This window comes from Serinus canaria, chromosome 1, assembly GCF_022539315.1.
Source record: "Serinus canaria isolate serCan28SL12 chromosome 1, serCan2020, whole genome shotgun sequence".
NCBI lineage: Eukaryota > Metazoa > Chordata > Aves > Passeriformes > Fringillidae > Serinus > Serinus canaria.
The window spans coordinates 29,503,761-29,524,794 of NC_066313.1; the positions used below are offsets into that span (position 1 = coordinate 29,503,761).

The window sequence follows — 21,034 nt, forward strand, 5'->3', positions numbered from 1 at the left end:
TTGAATGCTTTATGCCCTTTGTGATGCTTACCTTAAGGAACCACTTTCCAGCGTTCAACTTCTGCAGGGCATTCCAGGAGAAGAAGGAAGCAGCTTTACCAGCGTCATTAGGGTACACCTCTGCGATGTTAGTTGTCCTTCTCAAGGTGTCGTCATGCATGAGGAAAGGAACCCCATCATAGCTGCCAGAGAGCAAGAGTTCAGGTCACCTGGGGAGCAGGTTCATTCACAGCACGAGCAGACTCAAGCCAGGTCAGAAGAACATGTGGGCCACTGTGAATGCAGCAGAGCACAGCACTTCTTTGCAGAATGTGCGATATGGAGGAATGCTGAGGCTCACGACACCAGGTTATTTCCAGCTTAAATACTTCTAGGAGATCTCACAGAAGTCATGCTTTTCTGTGTCTCAGTTTCCCTAGGGGCAACGTGAAGGAGATGACCTTTTTGCCTGCCTACTCCCTCAAAAATGGTTTGTAACTTATGATTGAAATCACTTTTGCTGATATCAAAGTGTTTCTGTGGTTTTCAGAGGACTGAATTCTGAATGGATAGTGACGGAAACACAAAATTTTCTTTTATAGAAAGGTCTAGTTTAGTAGAACGTCCAAATGTTAGTGTTTTTCTCATTCAGTGCCTGTGAACAGCTCATCCTGCACAGAATGTTAGCATTTCATGGTGATGGGTTCACCCAAGGCAATTAAAGATCTGTTGGTTTGTAGACCTGATATAACCCTCACTGTGACCTGGAAGTCAGGCTAGATTAGGGGCTTGTTTTTATACTCTTCCAGGCATTTAAAACACACTGTACAAAAACGATTGTTAAATCAATAAGCTGCAGCTTATTGACTTGCCTGAGAACAACCATGCCCTACAGCCCCTGCCATCACATGACAGCTGAGGGAGCCTGTCCCAGCCATCAGTAAAACCCAGCTGCCTGGAGCTGCACGTTTCCAGCTCTCACAAGAACCAGTGTATATTCTGTGGGATGCGATGTTTTGCCCTCACCTTATGGCGACATCTGTCTCAAGCCCATCCCCACCATGCTCAATCGTCTTCAGAAATGACATCTCAGTGTTTTCTGGTGCCAGCTGGAAAAAAAAGGCACACGAGCAGATAATTTTCAAACACGCTCTGGAGGACTCTGCAAATACTTTCTGCCTCTTTGTAACATCTCTGGTTTTTATTAAGGGAGCATCATTGTATTGCTAAGGTCTACTGTTTGTTTTCTTCCAATTAGCCAAACCTGTCGTGTAGAAGAATAACAGAATCATAGAATGATTTACGTTGGAAGGGGCCTTGAAGATCACCCTATTCCAATTCCCCTGTAAGAGCAGAGACACCTTCCCCTAGTCCAAGTTGCTCAGAGCCCCCTCCAACCTGGTCTTGTCCCTCAGGAACATTGTTTTGCTTGTAAGCCAACCCATGCAGTGATGCCTTTGGCATGCAGACCCAATGATCAGAAATGTTTCCCACACTCCAATGACCAGAAATAACGTTTCCCACCCTCCACAGATTTCATGGGGGAAAAAAAAAAAAAGAAGAACAAAAGATGATGGAGAAAGTAGCAAGAGACAGGATGAAGAAATGACATAACTTCTTTAGACCTACCATTGGTGCTCCACGGTGTCCAATGAGGGCTGGCTTTGGTCCAAGTGTTCCCATCTCTCTGATGCAAGGAGAGTACATCCCCAGAGGTATCAAGAAAAGAAAGAGAAGGATAGCCAGGTATGGACCAACAATTATCATCTGAGTAACTGAAAGAATTTGAAGGAGGAAGGCTAGAGTTAATCCACATCATAAGGTACGAGTCTGCCTTGCCGTTTAACTTTTAATCCAATCCTCCATCTAAGTAGCTTTTGGGCTTTGTCCTATCCCTTTTTCCTTTCTTTCTTCCCTTAATTTTCACTTTCTCTCCAAACAATGCAACCCAGGAAAACAAATTAGTCAAAGCAAGGATGCAGGCTGTCTAAGTCAGGACTGCAGGTTTTAAGCTTTAATTACATCTCACTATGCCTGACAGCAAGATATGGCTTTATTTCTTTTTTTTCTTTAAACATGATGCAATGAAATCTCCTCCATATGTAGAAAAACAATCCTCAGCAGAAGGATGCTAATTTTTTTCTTACTCAGTTGAGAACAAACACCATTTTCAAGTTTCATTCCCAATGAAGAAGAGTAGCTACCTCTCTTTCAACTACGTTGCCTCTCCCTACTTTGAATACTTCCCTGGTTCATTCAGATGGTTGGTAGTGACCTTCTGTGTGTGACCTAGATAATCCTACAGCCCCTGAGAGTATGGATATTGCACCTCAGAAACTTGCCAACTCATTATCTACAGTCTTCTCCCGAGTCTGCTGACACATTGCCCAAGAGCCCCAGGAGTCCTTCTCCTCAGGGACTAAAGCAGTTCTTCTGAGAAATGAGCACATATGCACCCACACCTCTCTCTTGACTGGGTACCACCATCCTCTGTGCCAGTGGCTCTGAAGGAATTTGGGCATACACTGAGATGCTAAGCTAGGAGCAGCTCAGGCATGGTGGTATATAATGTCTAGAGTTCCTGTGTATTCTCCCCCAACCTCCCCAGCTGCAGTTCAACAGGAAAAGCCTTGGATGGGGAAAAAAAAAAAAGTTTTCACCAGTCCATTCTGTCTGTGATTGTTATAGCAAACCAATATCTGAAGATGAGTGTCAGGCAGATAGTTTTGGCTATATGGAGAAACACTAAGAGAAAAACAGACACTCCCAGTCAGGTTTTTCTGCAGTTTTTCCTGGCATCTGGCTTTATCCTTACAACATTTGGTCATTCTTCCTAGAGGTGGGCAGGAACGTCCCATGAGATAACACTAGGAACTGATCAAAAAGATCTTTTCCCTATCTCAGCTGGCCTGGGATATGCTAGTCTGAAGTGGCTTGTCTGACTGAAGGAGATCTACAGAAGGAGATCCCTTCTGTACACAGCAAGCAAAAATCAGCCAAGGGGGCTGCCACTGGCTGCTTTCTCCTGCAGAGGGCCAAACAAATTTTCACTCCTGACTCAGAACACGGGTGCTTCTGCTAGTCTCCTCTGTCTCCACACAGATCACTGCCTCAGTAGAGGGCAAAACACTGCAAGGTAACATGCAAACCAGTAACACACTGGGACAGCAACAGGGCAGTGCACAGCCCAAGCCCCAGCCCTACTAATTTCCCTGAGAGATGCAGAATTTGAAAGTCTCCTCTAGCTGGAGTGCAGGTGTGGGAGGAAAGGGCTCCTGCATGCCTCTTTTCCCATGCTTGTATATATCTTCTATCATAGTGGAAGCAGGAACCAGAGCTGCCATACCTTTCTTATCTGCTCTGATGGCATGAACAGCCACAGGCCAGGCAAGAAGCACCATGATGGCAATTGCCCCTATGTGGAGGTAAGGAGCTGTGACCTGGCAAGGAGAAAAAAAGGATTTTAGTCAAAGGATGAACTGTGGAGACAGATGGAAACAATCCCCATCAGAGCTACAGTCCTTACACCTGGATGGGCTCCTGATGCAGATACCCACAGTTAATCACTCTCCCTCACCTGTGTTGGATCCACCAAACACCTCAGGAATCAGAGAGACATGTGCCCCTGCCCAGGCCAGGGAGGAGTGTGTCCCAGCCTAAGGAGTGCTCCTCACTTCTTTACTTTCTCCTAAATCAGCTGAAGGGGACACAACTACCCTTCTCCATGAGAACATGATTGCCACTACTGATATCCATAATCTGTGAGCATCTTCCAGTTTAACCCAATATAAACAACTCCACTCCAAACCCATCCAGGCAATAGCTATGTCCACACCACACCATGCTGCAGTTAAATCATTAAACTGATGTCAAGAAACCCAAGTGATAAAATGTGGTATTTACTAGCTGTGGTAAGAAACTAACTACTGTGGTATAATAGAAGCAGATATATTAGATAATATTGCTGGACAGATATAGTTAATAGATGTGATTTCTTTAATCCTGAAGATTAAACAAGAAGATCATAAAACAAGAATCACTTCTATGCTTAGCATGAATGCGTGAAAAGAGTTGGAAACCAAGCAGAAATACAGAATCTGAACGGTTGTTGGTCTAACACATTTTTCTTAAAACTAGGCAAATTTTAACTAGAAACCAGTCCATTGTTTTCTCATGCTCATCAGCACCCTGGGGCAAATATTCCAGCTAGAACTGACAGTTATTAAGGTATGTGCTAGGCAAAACCCCAACTCTCCAGACGCAAACCTTTCCTATTTCTTAGTCTGATGCTCGATTCTCTAAGCTGGAAAGGTGGAAGAAAGCAGCAGCCACTGGGATGTGTTACTGCATGTGACACTGTCTGCCCCAGACACCCAATACCAGCATCTCCTAACCAGAAGCAGGATCAATTGTGCAAGCAGAGGTGCCATCTGAGATGTCCAGAGTACCTGAGATAGATTTGCTGGGCTAATGAACATGACATAGTATCTACAAGAGGTTCATGTCCTTTGGGAACAGCAATGGGAGACCATCCCAAAGGGCATGGACTCCTGAAATAAACAGCATCTTTGGGGAACCCAAAGGCTTTTGTGTCTCCTTCTCCTCATCCACATCCCCTGGTGTCTGTCAGGGGGAGGAGAAGCTGATGGTTTCTCATTACCTTTGCCAGTGCACATCCCAGTGGTTAGGGAGCTGTAGAGCAGGAATGTGCAATTAACCACTCCCTACGAAGACCACAACTTCAATTCCTCTGCCAGTCCACTTGCATTGCTCTCCTGGACTTCACACAAGCACTAAGACACATAGAGGAGAGGTAGCAGACCCAAACAGCATAAAATCATAGAATGGTAGTGTGGTTTGGATCCTGCAAAGCAGCTGGGTAGTCAAAGGCCACATGATTCCCCCTTCCCAATACAAGTGTCCATACAGCACTGGACAGCTCTTGCTTCCACCTTCAGATCTGGTGAGAGTTGAGGAGGCCAGCACCTATGAACTCTAACTTCCTGCATCCAGCATTTTGTCCCACCTGACACCAGTGTTCTCCACCTGCTCCCCAAAACCCCAGTGTGCTCGTGCCCTCAGGAGATTAAGCTCTTCTGAGTCACAAAAGACTGAAACTGTGCTGGACCAGCAGATTGGGATGAGGGATGAGGGAAAAAGTTCATGCTGCAACAAACCCACCAGTCTAAGGGGTCTGATTTACCTGCCCTGGGCAGCTGGAATTTAACAGCACACCTATATTTTTGGGGAGGGAAAAGAAAAAAGGGCTGTAACTGTCTATATCTTTCCAAACTGAGACGTGTTAAATCACATAGCTTGAAACCCAGCCTCGGACCTCGGCTTCCTTTCCCCCAACAGGAAATGTTAAGTCATAACAAAAGTTTTCTCAGAACGGACCTTGCTAACAAAAACCATGTGAAAACCATCCACCATATGGAATATCTTCTGCCAATTGTCACAAAATACTCCTATAAACAAGCTGCTCTTTCAAACAGACCTCCTAACCCCCCTTACCTGGAATGACAGACGGACAGTTTTCCGGTGGTCTCTCCAGAGTATAGATAATGCAAAGAGGCATGCAATAGAGAAGCCCAGGACGAGAAAAGTACCAATCTGAGGGGACACAAAGAAGACATAAATCAGCTTCAGCATTTCTGCATAGGGTGTGCCATCCATCTTAGTCACAGCTAATTTAAGCAGCTGGAAAAATTGTTTTGGATGCATGAGATTGACTGTGCCAGTTCAGAGGCAGAGATCCAACAGGTCTAAAACCAAATCCACAATGCTATCAGTATGGCAGGACTGATTCTGGGAGTTGGGTACTCAACTAACTCAGCTCTCAGGATTCTCTCTGTAACCAGTGGAGAAAGAGGAATTTCAGAGGTGATCCATTTCTGCTTGCATTATGATGGAATGTGCCTCTCTCTATTGATATAGATGGAGCCTAGGTGATCAGCTTACATTAAATCCTGAACCCGCAGATGGAATTCATCACTTCTAAACTCAGAAGTGACAAAATCCACCCAAAAGGAGTAACAACTTCCTTATTCTATGAGCTGCCTTGTAACAGGTTTCAGCAATAACAATAACAATAACAAACCCTCCCATAATTAGGAGATGAGGGTTCACTTTTTAACCAAAAAGGTGAGGCAGTGTCTCAGTCAATTCTTCAGCTTCTTATTTGGTTTGGTACCAGCACTGTGGTAATGGCAGACCTTTCTTGGTATATCATCTTACTCCTGACAACTGAAGGTAATTGCACCAAGGCCCTAACCATTCTTCAGGGCATCTTCTATGGATCAATACTTTAGTAATCTATCCCTAATCCCTTGCACCCAAGAATGCCTCTTTTTTATTATTATTCTTTTTTTTTAATTTTTTGTTTGGTTGGTTTTTTACAAATTGTTCTACAACTTTCTCATTCTTCTGGAACCCATTTATCAATAGTAAAGGTCATGCAGTTTCCATTACTTAAATGAAGAAGCACAGGATCAAGCAGGTTCAGCTATTCCCTCCTGCAGCCTTTGCAATCGCTTTGCATCCTACCCTAAACTGCACGGACAGAGAAGCATTTTTAAATGCCTCACATAGGCTCAAAAATTACTTAAAGAAGATTATTCTAACCCACAATGTTACAGCAATAAGTCCCTGATAATTTGTTTCTGTGTCTTCAAAACTTCAAAAGGCATTTCCCAAACACTAGAATAGAATTAAGAACTATAGAACAGTTTGAGTTGAAAGAGACTTTAAAGCTCATCTAGTTCCAGCCCCCCTGCCATAGACACTAGATCAGATTTCTCAGGGCCCTATCCAGCCTGGTCTTGAACATTCCCAGGGAATTACCCAAAAACCAAAAGGCATAAAGCAGCAGGATGCCTTGGAAAATCCGTCTTTCTCTCCTGTGGAGAGAGCAGACACTTTGTTCACTTTGCTGGAGTCTGATCCAGAAAATCATGCAGAGCTTCTCATGAAAACTTTGCTTTTGACTTCATGTTACCATATGTAGATGAGTCGAATATAGACATCCTCACCTGAATGAGTCACTGCAGACACCTTTTAGAGTCAGTGGGGGAAAAAAGGTTGTTTGAGTGTGATTCATCTCATCTTAATTTAGAGGCCTATGACCAGCTGGATGAATTGCATCCTCAGAGATTCATTTCCCTCCACTGAGTGCAAAAGGAGTTTGAGCAATCAGCTCAGGTGGAGATATAATTTTCATGGGTATCTCAATTTCATAAGATAAACCTCTTCCCTCTCTTCCTTCTCTCCCAGAGTCCAAGAGGTTTTCTGTGCAAAGAAACACCACAGAATCAATTAAAAGCATAGATTAGAGTTACCAGAAAGCCCTGACTCTCCCCACCTTGTGACTCCAGTGCAGGTACAACTGCTGACCTTCTGCAAGCAAACACATCGCGAGGACCTGGGAAATCAAGAAGAGATTGTATGCATCCTGGTGCAAGGTGGTGACCTGTGCCCGTGAGGCACTTCTGCAATTATTTTGGCATTAGGAAGTTACTTTACACTAGGTCTTCCTGCACAATGTCAATGTTTGCAGGACTGGTGTATGGAGAGAAAAGTCTAGTGCTACAGTAAAAATGCTTCTGAAATGGCTAAGCAAGGACATCTCAAGACTGCCCTTCAGGATCAAAGACATTTTCCTGGGTAACAGATAATTGGGCACTTTGGGGCACTTGTTTACAATGATTTTTTGTGAGGAGACACTCTAAAAGAGGAAGATGGCCAGGGTCAGTTATTATTGTATAAACCAATACAGCACTAACCTTCACTATTTTCTATGCATTTATTGAGATTAGAGGCATATCAACCACGGGAGAGAAGTCAGGGAATAAAAAATGCCCCAGATCAGCACAAAAGTACAGAGCAGACAGCAAAAAAGGCAATTTTTCCACATTTACCACAGGGAATGTAAGAGACAGGCACCTCTCAGACCTGTCTCAGGGGAAAGTATCTTGGGGATCAGTTGACTCCAGTTTTTGGTGGCTGGCATGTCCCTTCCACCTGATGGCAAGTTGGAGCCCCTGGGGAGGGTTCTTGTGAAGCATGCTGCAAACCCCAGCCAGGACAGAGGACAACCCAAGATTCCTTGAACACCAACAAGCCAAGAATGAAGCAAGTCAGCCCACTGTTCTCATGCAGAGCTTCTTCACCTAGCTCCATACCTAAGTAACCAGTGAGTCTGGAGATTAACTTCACCCCAAGAAACACTTTCAAATTTTCACTTTGCTGCTGTGGAAATGCACAGGTCTATGCCCAGGAGCCTAAACGCCTGGGGAAACTTCCCGACCACTGTAAAGGATCATTTTGGGACAAGTGTCACCAGGTATCAGGGCTTAGAGAAAAACATCTGTTGGTAGACATCAGTGCTCCACTGAGGAGGATCATTTATGATTCATTCAAGTCCCTCCAGACTGTAGGATAGTGGGGTTGTATGAAAACAAGATATACAGATTTGGGGGAAGAGGGTCTTCTCTCCTGAAACTCAACTGCAAGTTGATCCCTATCCCTCTACAAACTCTCTTTCCAGGATCATGCTGATTTGAAGCAAGATACAAGCCAGGTTGGATGGGGCTTTGAGCAACATGGTCTAGTGGTAGATGTTCCTGTCCATGACGGGGTGGGGATTAGATAACCTTGAAGGTCCCTTCCAACACAAATCCTTTTATGATTCTATGATAAACTCAGCGGTGAACACAAGTGCTTCTTGACGTGTTGGCTTCTTGACGTGTTGTAATGCAATAAATGCACCCAGTACACGAGGAGTAACCTGGGAGCAGTTGAGATAGAACTGAAATACTGCTAAAGATCTTCAATCAGCCCCATTGAAACAAGCTGTTTCAGGGTGAGAAAATGAGAGCAAAAAGCTACTCTGCTCCTTTGCTGCAAGTGATGTTACACGAAGACCTGGTCCTTGCATACAGTAATGCCAAACATTTTAGAACTTTCTGAGCCAGAAGGGACCCACAAGGATCATCAAAGTCCATCTTCTGGCCCTGCACAAAACCACACCAAGGATCACACCACGATTCTTGAATCAACTCATGAACTAACATGAGTCAGGTACTAACATGAATTAGGTACTCATGTTCCTGAGAGCATAGTCCAAATACTTCTTGATCTCTGGGCACTCAGACATGACTACTTGCCTGGGGAGCCTGTTCCAGTGCCCAACAATCCTCTGGGTGATAAACCTTCTCCTAATTTTTAACCTAAATCTCCACTGATACTGTTTTATGATATTCCCTCGTATTTTCTCACTGGTCTGTCTATTCCAAATTGCTTCCACACACTTTCTGGGATTGTCTAATATAAGTACAGAGACATGGGGGTGATCAGTATGTTTCTGACTAATTCTGCCAAGGTTAGAGTCAAGGTCCCTCTTGCCAGTCCCATAATCTCCCAGAATCTTACAGCTTCCAACTCTTGCATCCTTCTCCTCTTTAAAATGAGGTGTGGAAGAGTCTCCCCTCCCCTCCACCATCTACCTGCAAAGTGGTGATTAAGGGATTCTTCCCAGTGGCAAGAGAAATGGATTTACTGCAATGAGAACTTAATTTCTGTCTCCCTCTTTCTGAGTGGCTGCATTGACCACAAGGTTTTTCTGCAAAAGGTGGAGAGCAGATGCTTAACTTCACTCTACTTCAGCATGGGAACTACCTTGTAATCATCTCAATACTTCTGGTGAGGTGTGGGCAGGCTCTGAACCTACACTACAAGGACTTGCAAGCAGGCACTTAGACACTTGCCTCACCTGTGAGTGTCTGCTCACTTAGAAGTTCACAGCAGCTGGATTCAGGTCCTCCTATTCATTCACTTTATGGCAAAAACTCAGAACTTGTCTGGTACCCCAATCTCTTAGGGATGGAGTTTTGAGGTCACATTTTGGATTTCAGTGTCAATGTACTATTTTAGGTCCTCTCCACCTATGAATGAAGAGGCCACAACACATCTGAACCTCTTTACTTTGAACAGTGACAAGCCACCTCCTGACAGCCCTTAGAAAAAACATGGTTGAACTGCAGAGAGGCAAATGTTATCTGTTGGGGTTTGAAAGACTAAACAAAAAAGGATTTTTCTTCTCCACTGAGCATAAACAGTTCTGTAATTAGACCCCTCAGTTTAACCTTTTAGCCCTAATGGGGATGAGAAAATTTTCTTGAGTGGTTGAATTGAATTAATTGAAATTGATTGTGTGAAAAAATGACAACGATGCATGTGGATGGAGAGCATCCTTGTCCAGACAGTTAGTGCTTTCTTGTGCAGCATTTCCTTCAGCCACTTGAGGCAGGTGGGCAGAAGTCTGTATGCTTCAGTGGGTCACAATAAGGTCATGGAAGCAGGCTGGCAGGTTCCAGCTGGGTGCCATCAATAAGAAAGAGGGTATGGTGTTCATAAGCAAAACCAGACCAGCCACTGGTTGATATCAAATCTTTGTGCTCCAGCAAGGGCATCAGAGTGTTCAGTGTTCTGATGTGATGGGCTGTTCATGCAAAACACCACCAGAAAACATCACCTAGGTGAAGATACTCTCCATCCAGCACTGTTCAACCAGAACTTGGGATGTAATTCATCATGGCAGAAACCTATTTGGCCATCAGCTCTCTGAAATGTAATAAAACCCACCTATTGTATAGTTCCCACACTGAATGACTTATTTTGATGTGGAAGGGCTGAGTTGCTCTTACCAGCCTGTGAGGTTCCCAGTCTTTTGCTGGGTGGTCCATCAAAACCTTCATTGAAAGAAAAGCTCTGCAAATATTGGTGGAGGGATGGATTCCTGACAGAGTCCTCCTCTGAAAGAGCCCTGCTAGGGTGAGCGTTGCCCAGCCATGGCTGCTAGAATACCCTTCAGGTTTTCAGATAGCAGGATTGTAAGTGGTGGCAGTGTTAACTTTCCTTGCTCCCTTTTCCCTCAAGACCTAGTAACATTTAAGCAGCAGCCTCATGCCCCCAGCACCCACTTCCTAGCATGGATGCATGCAGCAGTCTTGCTACAAAGGACATGGTGGCATGATGATGCAATCAAGCAGGACAAGTGTCCTCAGAAATACCAAACAGCTTTGGTTGGGTTGCCTCACAGCTTCATAAACGCCAAAAGGAAAGGGACCTTCCCAGCAGGGGCTTTTCCCAAAGCAGAGGAACCTCTGAAGTGTTTCTCCTGTTGTCTGGTACCATCCAGAGTACTTGCATTCTATCAGGTTTATTCATGCTCACCCTTCTGCAGAAGGCAAATGTTGTTAGGCTCATTAGACAGAACTAAGAGGCTTGAGAGGAAGAGGATGATGCAGTTACATAATAAAAAGTAAGACCAGTACTGAACTAAACCGTGTAGGACACCAATTTCACCTCAGATCCTCCATCTTCCTTTCTGGCTTTACTTTGCCCATCACCTACCCAGATAGCTTGTAGACATCATATTCATGGTGACAAAAAACTGAAAATGCTCAAAGAAAATCCACTTCTTGGACACTGGCTGACATTTGGATCCTGACCAAGCTGACACATCAGCCCCAGGGGTCTTCAGACTCTAAGCCCAGGAAATTCTGCAAAGGTGGTTTCTAGCATGGGCTGTGGTGGGTTAGTCTGATCCTGAGGCTGACTCCAGATCCACAGCATCTGAGGCACCATCTCAGATGTATCCATGTCACATGGGCATCTTTGGCAAAGTTCTGAGTTGCCCCAAGTAGTATTGTAACCACCTGACTACCCACACCATTCCATGGCCCCTGGGAAAGCCAGGGGGCTTTGCTGAATAATAGTCCATGAGCCACAGTGGTGTTACCGAATCTTTGTAATTAATTATTGTTGTTAGTTCCTTTCAGAGCTCAGTTCACATCTCTTTCAATGCTCTTGATCGCTGTGGGCATGAACAAGCACCTGTCCTATTTATCACTTGGGGGTTTTTATTGCTAGCAGTAGAATAAAAGTTCTATTTATTTGTACTTCATCAGGAAAAAAGGACCCCAGAAACCAATTGTGTTAGGTACTGCATGGACAAAGCCAAAAGAAGTTCCTTGTCATGAGCAATTTACAGACTGACTGTATGATGACACATCAGGGAATGGGTAAGAACAGCAGGAATGGATAATAAAAGCTGGTTGTCTTGGTCACCAAGGTGAGACAAAGCCACAACCTCACCCTCAGCACCTGGCATTTCCAAATGAAAGTCAGAGCAGGCAGAGGACTGATGCCAACTCCAGTGCCTGGAGTCAAAGTGAATTATTGGCCTATAGCTCTGGATGAAGAAGGTGGAAAAACAGGTGCAAATCTGTATTTGAGAGCTATCTTATGAAGGAAATAACAGAGAAAAAGGATAACCAAGTAGAAATTTTAGGAAAATTTTGGGGTTGGTATGTTTCTCTAACTAAAGCAGACATCATATCAGAAAATTTCACAGGAAGGATTTGGAAAAATAAAGATTTCAGGAACCTCCTTCAGCATAAATTTCAGCAGTGTTTTCTGACCACATCTATAGCCTCTACCTGGAGAAAACCCTCCAGGAAAGCAGAGCAAGTCAAGTGAAAAAGTTCTGTTCTCCTTCCTCTAGCAGACCTTTTCATCCAGGATTAGAATAATAACTCAGCTGTGATGACGTATCACCACCACTACATGACTCAGAGCTCATATTTCCCTGATGCCAAAACAACAATTTTTAGTTCCCCCTACATCTAAATCCAGACACTGCTGTGTCAGCTTTCCTTGGGTTCAAGGAGGAACTGTATCCATTTATCAAAGGGATATCATTGAAAGAAATCACAGAAATGACATCTGGCTCAGAGACTCCTGAGATGAAACCGGTCATGCAGTTGCAGGTAGCTACAGGGAGCTGTAAACACTCATTGTGTTCCAGATCATCTCCTGACTTTCACTGTCTAAAGATCATATGGAGGACTAGCTTGAGCTTTGGTCTGACACATTAAAGCCACCCCTAAGTTCACCTTTCAGGACTACAAATCAAGGTCAGCTTACAAGGAGCATTACTTACCAGTAACAGTGAGATGTATGCGAACAAGACTGCAGCCACAATCAGGATAACGAGAGACCAGAGAAACCAGTAGCCCAGGTTCCCATAGTTATACCTAAAAATAAACCAATAAAATACTGTAAGAATGTTTTTTGTTAGCACCTGGAGCAGAGAGGGCCAACAGCCCTCTTCCTTGAAATTCTGAAATTTTCTAAGCAACAAAACAAAGAAAGGCGGAGGAATAGCCTAAGCTGTAACATGCAAAAGTGATTAAGAGCCTCCTTCCCAAAATCCCTGATTGCATTAACCATCAGACTAAAACACCTCATTATACCTTTCCTTCCCATAATATTTGAGCAGCTTTAATTTAATTTTAGGGGCCAGATTTGTATAACTGTTGCCTATGTGGTACAGAAAGAAAAGATGTGCATAAATTCCTGATGATTATTTCTTACTTTTGAATTTGGGAACATGGAATTCTCTTTCAGTGAGATGGCTGGTGCAATGCCTCTGATTCCAGCCACTATATTTCTTCACATGGAATGAAGAAATCTATGCCTCTGATTCCAGCCACTATATCTCTTCACATGGGAGAAAGGGAAGGAGGCAAAGAAAGACTCAGAGAAGGAAAGAGTTATTTAGTCCTTCTATTCACAATTTTTGTGATGATGATTCTCCCCTTTCTCCTAAATTCACACTTACATCTAAAAATTGTACCCAAGCAAAGGCCAAGTCTCAGCACCTCCAGGGTCACTGGACATTCAGTTTGGATGCTGTAACCAAGAGTTTAAGGTGCCAAATCTTTGCTTCATTACTAAAGCGCCCTGTTGCACCACAGCTGCTCCAGAGGGAGCTCATCCCTTCCCAGTCATCCTAGTGACCAGCTGAAGGGGTGGGAGAGGAGGAAAAGATGTTACTTACCAGTCAAAGCTGTTGTAGTCATTTTTACCTTCACCCCACGTGTACAGAAAGACCAGAGAAAAGCAGAAAGCTGCAACGAGCAATGGGAAAAACATGCATTCCCGCTGGAGAGGGAGAGGAAGGACAAGCAGTCAGAGCTACGACCAGCCAGAGCAATCAAAGCAAATGGCAGGTACTTTCAGGCTGCATAAACATATGTAGCTTGGTGTTGGAATTCTCACTGAAGTAAATATGGGGAGGAATTCCCATCCCCTCCCTTGTAACCAGGAAAAAGCATAGTATGTACTACTTGTTCTCATGGAAAACTCATTACTTCCCAAATGAACGGGATTTTAACTGCCTCACATGAGAAGAAATTGCACTGTAGAGCAACCTTCTTTGCAATTCCTACTGCCCACCCAACCCTAATGTTACTTCTTTTGTTTGATTCTATGGCTTTGAGATGTTTCACTGGCCAGGAGAGGTTGGTGCAAACTCCATGTTTATTATCAGACAAAGAGAGCCTGCCACAGGAGCAGCAATTCATCCGGCATTTAGAGCAAAACCTAACAGCCCAACAGACCCCAGCGGACTCCAAATGATATTGGATTGACATTCCATGCCATCAACCCCTTGTCTGCTTAGACTTCCCTGCCCCAGTACAGAAATCCAAGTCTGTGCTGACTTTGAGCTGGCTTACCACGCTGCAGCAGCATTTCCCAGGCTCGGTCCTTTCGCGCTGGTAGCGCTTCCAGCGGCAGCTGTAGAAGCCAGCCAGGCAGGAGACGAAGGGCTGCTGCTCGTACTGCTGCAGCAGGTGCCGACGGACCACCTTCAGCTTCCCAAACTTCATCCTCTTGAGGCTGGTTGTCCTGGCCTCCATCTGAGTGCCTTTATCTCATCTTCCTCCTGAAACGAGAACACAGGTTTTACTGGGAGACTGTTGGGTAAGCTTTCCATACTTGAGAAAGGAGAGAAAGCTTTCCCAAGCAGATGCTGAGACCAGCAGGAAGTGATGCTGAGGACATCCCACCAAATTTTATATACCAAAGTGAGATGGCCAGCTGAGAAGCGTGGTCACTGCAAATGCTCTTAGCAGTCAGTGGTGCCACTGGTTGTAACTGAGGCGCCCTGAGTCACATTTGATGGTCTACCTCTGCCTCCTTTTGGCTATACAGGAGGTTCTGGGAAATGAAATCACTAACTTAAGAACATTTCAAATTATGTCATATGAACCTGAATCTAGGATTAACTGTGGGAATTATTCAGCATCACTGTGACCAGTTTGAAACATGCTATCAGTTTAACTAGCTCTTGTAGAAAAGGCACTAAACAACCCCAGGTACACAGCTCTCTTATCCTGGCAAAACTGCAGCTCTGCAGAGACTGATCCTTTAAGAAATAGTTATTACCTGTCTGAAAAAACTTTACTGGGAACAGATTTTCAAGTGTAGAAAGACCAGCTGCAAAGATGTACATGTGGGAGAGCTATTCACAATCATAATTAAAACCAAAGAACTTGGTGGTAAATTGCAACCAGTGTAGTGGCAGCAAAGCAAATAGCACAGGGACCAGGGCTAGGTGAAGAGTGGTTCACCCAGCAGGGCACTATTGAGACTTCAAAGAAAGATTTAGGAAAACGGTTTTGTGTGGGCATGTAAAGAAGCCTCATTACACAGCTCTTCTTTGGAGTTGAGTTAGTCAGAGATGTTGCATTAAAAGTGCCATCACATCCTTGAGTCCACATCAACCATGTTCAAATCCTGGAATACCTAATAACAATCATTTAAGAGGAAAAATACACAGCTTGCTGCACTATACACATGGATGAAATGCATGTATAAAGGGTTTGGGAATAACTCAGATCCCAGTGTGACTTTGGAGAAATCAGCGCATAAATCTTTGCGGACTGACACATCCAAATAACTGATCAGTTTGCAGAAAGCACAAGCAAATCAGAGACAGCAAACACAAGTTAAAACAGAAAAGACACTCCCCTCGTACCCTTTCCAAATGCCCAGCCTATTGGCAGCTGGAGTACAAGGAAAGAGGATGGAAAGGAAACAAAAAGGGGGTTCAGTTTGGACCAGTAATAATTGTGGAGCACTAAGAACATCATACCCTGAATGCCTTCCTGAGACAGATGTGACTGTCCATCCAGGATGGACATAGGGAATCACACACTTGGATGCTTGGATGTAGTGGGGTCAAGCCATCCCTAGAAGCTCAGCAGTACAGATCTTGGCACCAGCAAGTCACCCTTGGTAAAAAATTGATGCCAGTCTCATGTTGCAAGATGGTGATCCTGCTCTAGAATTCCCAGAGCACAGCTGGGGGGATGTGGCACAGATGACATCTGATCCCGCTGGTTTCATCAGCTGGCCTAAAGTACACCTGGCATAAACCCAGCAATTACCAAGTAACAGCCACAGCTTTTGAATATATTTTTAATATATGAGCCTTCAGAGCTCTTACGAGAAGGTGATACATGCCATGGGATTGCAGTATTTGTTACCTCCTAAAAGTATCCCCCAAATTCCCATATCACCAAGTACAGCATAAATTCTTGCTCAGCCCTTCTCCTTCAGCAACAGGAATTCAGGACACTGGACCAAACCTATTAGTTTTGCTGTCAAAGGGCCATGAGGTTTGTTACTCACATTCCCAGGTGTGGGCACAAGGCTCACACATCAATATTTGCCTATGAGCACACAGGATTTGACAGGAAAACAGATTATGGAGAACCTGAAATACTGCCCCCATCATCTGTCTGGCAACAGCAGCATGCCAGGTGTTAAACCTAGGTGTTAGTTTACCCCTCATGAAATTGTCAGTGATGGAGATCCCACCATCTCTCAAGACAGGCTGAACAAGTCCTAAATTGCTTTGTAATTAAAAGTCGGGGGATTCTTTCCCAGTGTCTTGTCCCCTGTATTACAGCTAAGGACGTTACTTCATGCCTTGTTTGTCATAGATACAGTGAACAGCTTAAACTATTCCTCTGTTAGGTATTACATGTACTCACATATGGATGCTTCCTCTTAAACTTTCTCTGGCTTCCACTATCCCAGCTTTTCTAGTCTTTCCTTGCAGTTCATGTTTCCTCCTCTTGAGACTATCCTTGTATGAAGTGGACAATCACCTGCTATTTGGGATTTCTGTGGCAACTCCCATGGGTTTTGGCACACAGTAGCCACAGTCTGCCCAGGTTACACCTGCTCACCCATAGCACAGGCTACTCGATACCTGCAGCATCCAGTTTCTCTCATGTATCAAACATCAGCTGGCCTCGAGCTTCTGAATGCTTAAATAATTCAGCCTGGACTCACCCCCAGCAGAAAGGGAAAGGTGTTTTCAGCTGCATCACACAAAGACAGAATTGTTTGGATTGGAAAGAATCTTAACGATCATCCCACTACACCAGGTTGCTCAGAGTCCCATCCACTCTGGCCCTGAACACTTCCAGGGATGTGGCATCCAAAACTTCTCTGGGCAATATTAGAGCTTCATTTCAGAGTACTTATGACACCAGTATAATTAAGAATTTCATTACCTCCTGCCTTAGTCTTTCCAACCAAGTCACCTCTCCAAGCCCATGTGTTATTGGGAAAGGGACACCTCATTGCAGCAGAGCCTGGGGAACGAGGGAGAGACAAACACAACCTGCTGTCTACAACCCCCTCCACCAGCCTCTGGTCCTTCCAAGAACATCAGGCTGGCCAAAGAAGAGCAAAAAAAGGTGCCTTTCTCTCTGGCATCCCCTGAATCCCCATTGACCCTGCTGTCCAAGCAGTAACACTATGGCAATAACACCTTTCAGTACCAAGAGACTGAAAAACACAACTTGTCCCCTACTTTCAGCTCTAGCTTCTGCTGGCATGCATCCATCCCTCTTTCCCTATCCTTTCCCTTTTTTCTTTCCAGAGACCTTTTCCCTCCTTTCCCAGCCCCCAACAGACAGAGTGATCTGACTCAGCTGCTCCTTTGAAGCCTGCAAAGGGCCAAAGAATTCTACAAAGGTGATAACCTCAAACTGAAATTTTATCTTGGCAAGCAGAGGGTGTTCTCTAGAACATCTCCACTCAAGTAAATAAAAATATAAATGGAGACCCTACAGCAGCTTCCAGTACCTAAAGAGGTTACTATTGATCTGGAGAGGCACTTTTGACAAGGGCAGGGAGTAACAGGACAAGAGGGAATGGCTTCAGATCAAAAAGGAGGTAGGTTGAGATTAAATCTTAGGAAGAAATATCAGTGAGCTCTTGTCCAAAGCAGAAACCATCCTGTCATTTCCCAGACCATGATTTGATCCAAGGCTTCTGCTCCCTCTGGGCATACAGGGCTCACCTAGCAAATGGGAGCCTTTGAGCAGCTCTGCCCACAGCTTCAGGCACTGCTGGGTCTCTGCTGAGGAGTGAAGCACAAGGCATGCTTGAGGCACTAGACAAAAGGTGATGCTTGCATGGAAATGCAAAGGAAAGAATTGACAGGGAGAGGGAAGACCAAGGACAGCTCATCAAATTTGAGGCTGCTTCACTCTAAAGGCAGCGACTCCTAGGAAGAGCCCATCTCTCTCTACAGCTCTTCAAGGTTCATGTATTGCAATGCATTTACACTGTGCTGTTGCTGGTATCAGCAAACAGTCCAGTGGCAACTCCTAGGACAAGTCCAGGAGAAATCTCTCTTAGATGTGCCAGGTCTCAGATGAGAATGAGGAAAGCAAAGACAGACACAAGGACAGTCAGAAGGGTGCTTCTCAGTTAAATGTACTCATATCTCCAGGCACTCCATTGTTCTCTTTATTTGTGTCCTTCCAAACAGGCATCACTCCTCCCCTTTTACCTCTGAATATTTTCCCTGGTCTCTGCCCTCACTTTCATCTCCCTCTTCTCAAGTAATTGTGTTCCATTTAACACAAGCTCCCTCCTTACCACTCAGCCACCATCCAGTTTCTCCATGACCCTCTGTCCCATGGTTTCATCCTTCATGGTTTCATCCATGGTAACCAATTGCCAATCTGCTGCCATAGCTGGCACCAGGCAATGAGAAGCCATAAAAACATTACAACTCCCAAGGTCTGGCTGAATCTGCAGTGCCTCAGACCACATCAAACACTGATACATTTGAATTCACAAGCACCTGATCCCAAGAAAGATGATATTCCAGTAACTGAGCCAAACAACCACCTAAGGGGCAAACAACACTGAAAAAAATGACAGATGCAGAAGCCAAAGAAGCAGTTCAGCCCTTGGCAGGACTTAGCAAGAGGCTTCACAGTCCTTGCATCTAGATTTGAAGCACGGCTCTCTTAAAATTCAGAGATTGTCTGCAACTCCTGCCCATTTTTACCAGGCAAAGTTAAATGGATAGAGAAGGGAAACAGCAAACTTGCATCCATTCACTGGAAAAGCCATGGGAGCAAAGAGCAAGCAGGTAAACACGCATGAGTAGGATGGCAAAGTTTAGGACTCCTTAACAAGTGAGGCATAAAAGCAGTAACATATGTTTTTCTGCTCTATAAACCTCGGGGACTCCAGGTTTTTCCATGGCAAACAGAGACTGCTCACAGATAAGAGTCCCCATAATCGCAGGCAGTCAGACAGAGTTGCTGCTTTTCCCGCTGCTTGGCACAGAGTAAGGAAAAGCATGGGAAATAGCCTGGGGGGATAAGAGAGGGAAGAGAAGGAAAGAAAAATCAGGAAACATGTTCAGCCACACAGCCTGAATGCTGAAAGCACTGAAAAGAGGAACCTGCTTGAGAGGCCAATGCTTAAGCAAGGATTAAAATCCTGTGTCTTTTCGGGTACTGAGGCCGGAGCTTCCATCCTCCAAGGGGCAAAGGTACAGCAGCCAAATCTAGCATTGCCCTGTAGCTTTTTCCCTTGGGGCCTCTTGAGCACTTCTTTCCTTTCCCATCCACCGAGGTGTCCCCCACACCATACCTAACAACGCAGGGGGCTGTAAGGCACTGTGGGCGCGGCGGCAGCAGCGGCGGGGGGGGGACGGCCAGCTCAGCCTGTCCAAGGGGGAACAACTTGCTCCAACCCTAGCAACAGCAGCAGGAGCGCGGAGCACCCGCAGCACCGGGAAGCTCACGGCGGCGGAGCTCACGGGCCAGGAGCGGGCGGAGCCGGGAGCACCGCGGCGGTTTCCAACCGGCCCGGGCGGCGCGAGCGGCGGGGCCGGCGAGCGGGGAGCGCCGGGAGCTGGCGCGGGACTGGCGCGGAACCGGCGCGGAGCTGGCCCGGGACTGGCCCGGGACTGGCGCGGGACCGGCGCGGGGCTGGCCCGGGACCGGCGCGGGACTGGCGCGGGGCGTCTCTCGAGGGCAGCGGCCATCCCAGCGGTTCTCCCAGCGGTTCTCCCAGCGGTTGGCGCAGGGAGGGCGCTAAGGCGCTCCAGCACCGCTCCAGCAGCGGCAGCAGAGTCCGTTGTCACAGATGTCTCGAGCCGAGACGACCAAGAGGGGACAAGAGGGTGACAAGAGGATGGAGCCAGGCTCCTCTCGAGAAACTGGTGCACAGGAAGCTCCAGCTGAGCAGGAGGAAAAACTTCTTTACTGTGCAGGTTGCCCAGAGAGGTTGTGGAGTCTCCCAATGGAGACTCAAGAACCACCCGGTGCAATGTGCTCTAGGGTGACGCTGCTTGAGCATTGAGGTTGGACCAGATGACCCACTGAGCTCCCTTGCATCCTGACCCGCTTTGATTCTCTGGTTGCAGGCTCTTTCCAGATCTTACAAATACATTTCCCAGTTCACTGCAAGAGAGGTAGGCAAAAAAAAATTAGATGGGCCACAGAAGTTGCATGAGGGACGTGGAGATGGTCATTTCTCAGCCTCTGAGCATGGCCAGCTTCTCCTAAGAAAGGAGTGATGCCCACTCTGCCCATTCCACTGTTTCCAAAGGCTTTGGAGAGAAAGTGAACCCCATGCCAGGACTAGGAGATTTCTTGAACCTGAGCTGAGCCTCTTCAGTATCTGCAGCTCCTTAGCTTGGAGATTCCTGCCACCACTCTTTAGGGCATCACTTCCTGACCTTTCCTCTGGGATTCTTTCACAGCATCACACCAATGGAAGCAAAGGAGTAAAACCTCCTGGCAAGCTGCTAGTTGATCACCGTCACCATGAGCTGCACGCAGATCTTGCCACTAGCCAGAAAGGCCAACAAAGAGCA

At 45.6% G+C, this 21,034-nt stretch overlaps 1 protein-coding gene across 4 annotated transcripts in view; it reads right to left on the reverse strand.

The window, feature by feature from the left end:
• GDPD4 (glycerophosphodiester phosphodiesterase domain containing 4) overlaps positions 1–21,034 on the reverse strand; it is a 38,673-nt gene that overhangs the window by 9,211 nt on the left and 8,428 nt on the right. For 3 of the 4 annotated variants that reach the window (XM_050980260.1, XM_009102701.4, XM_050980264.1), the window contains exons 2-10: positions 14,562–14,770; positions 13,883–13,986; positions 12,983–13,076; positions 7,340–7,399; positions 5,494–5,592; positions 3,326–3,419; positions 1,609–1,754; positions 1,006–1,088; positions 32–182 (exon numbers count right to left, since the gene is read on the reverse strand). In XM_050980260.1, coding sequence (XP_050836217.1) covers positions 32–182; positions 1,006–1,088; positions 1,609–1,754; positions 3,326–3,419; positions 5,494–5,592; positions 7,340–7,399; positions 12,983–13,076; positions 13,883–13,986; positions 14,562–14,744 — 1,014 coding nt within the window. In that variant the 5' untranslated portion in view covers positions 14,745–14,770. The remainder of the gene's footprint in view (positions 1–31; positions 183–1,005; positions 1,089–1,608; positions 1,755–3,325; positions 3,420–5,493; positions 5,593–7,339; positions 7,400–12,982; positions 13,077–13,882; positions 13,987–14,561; positions 14,771–21,034) is intronic. The other variant, XM_050980255.1, reaches the window with a different exon arrangement.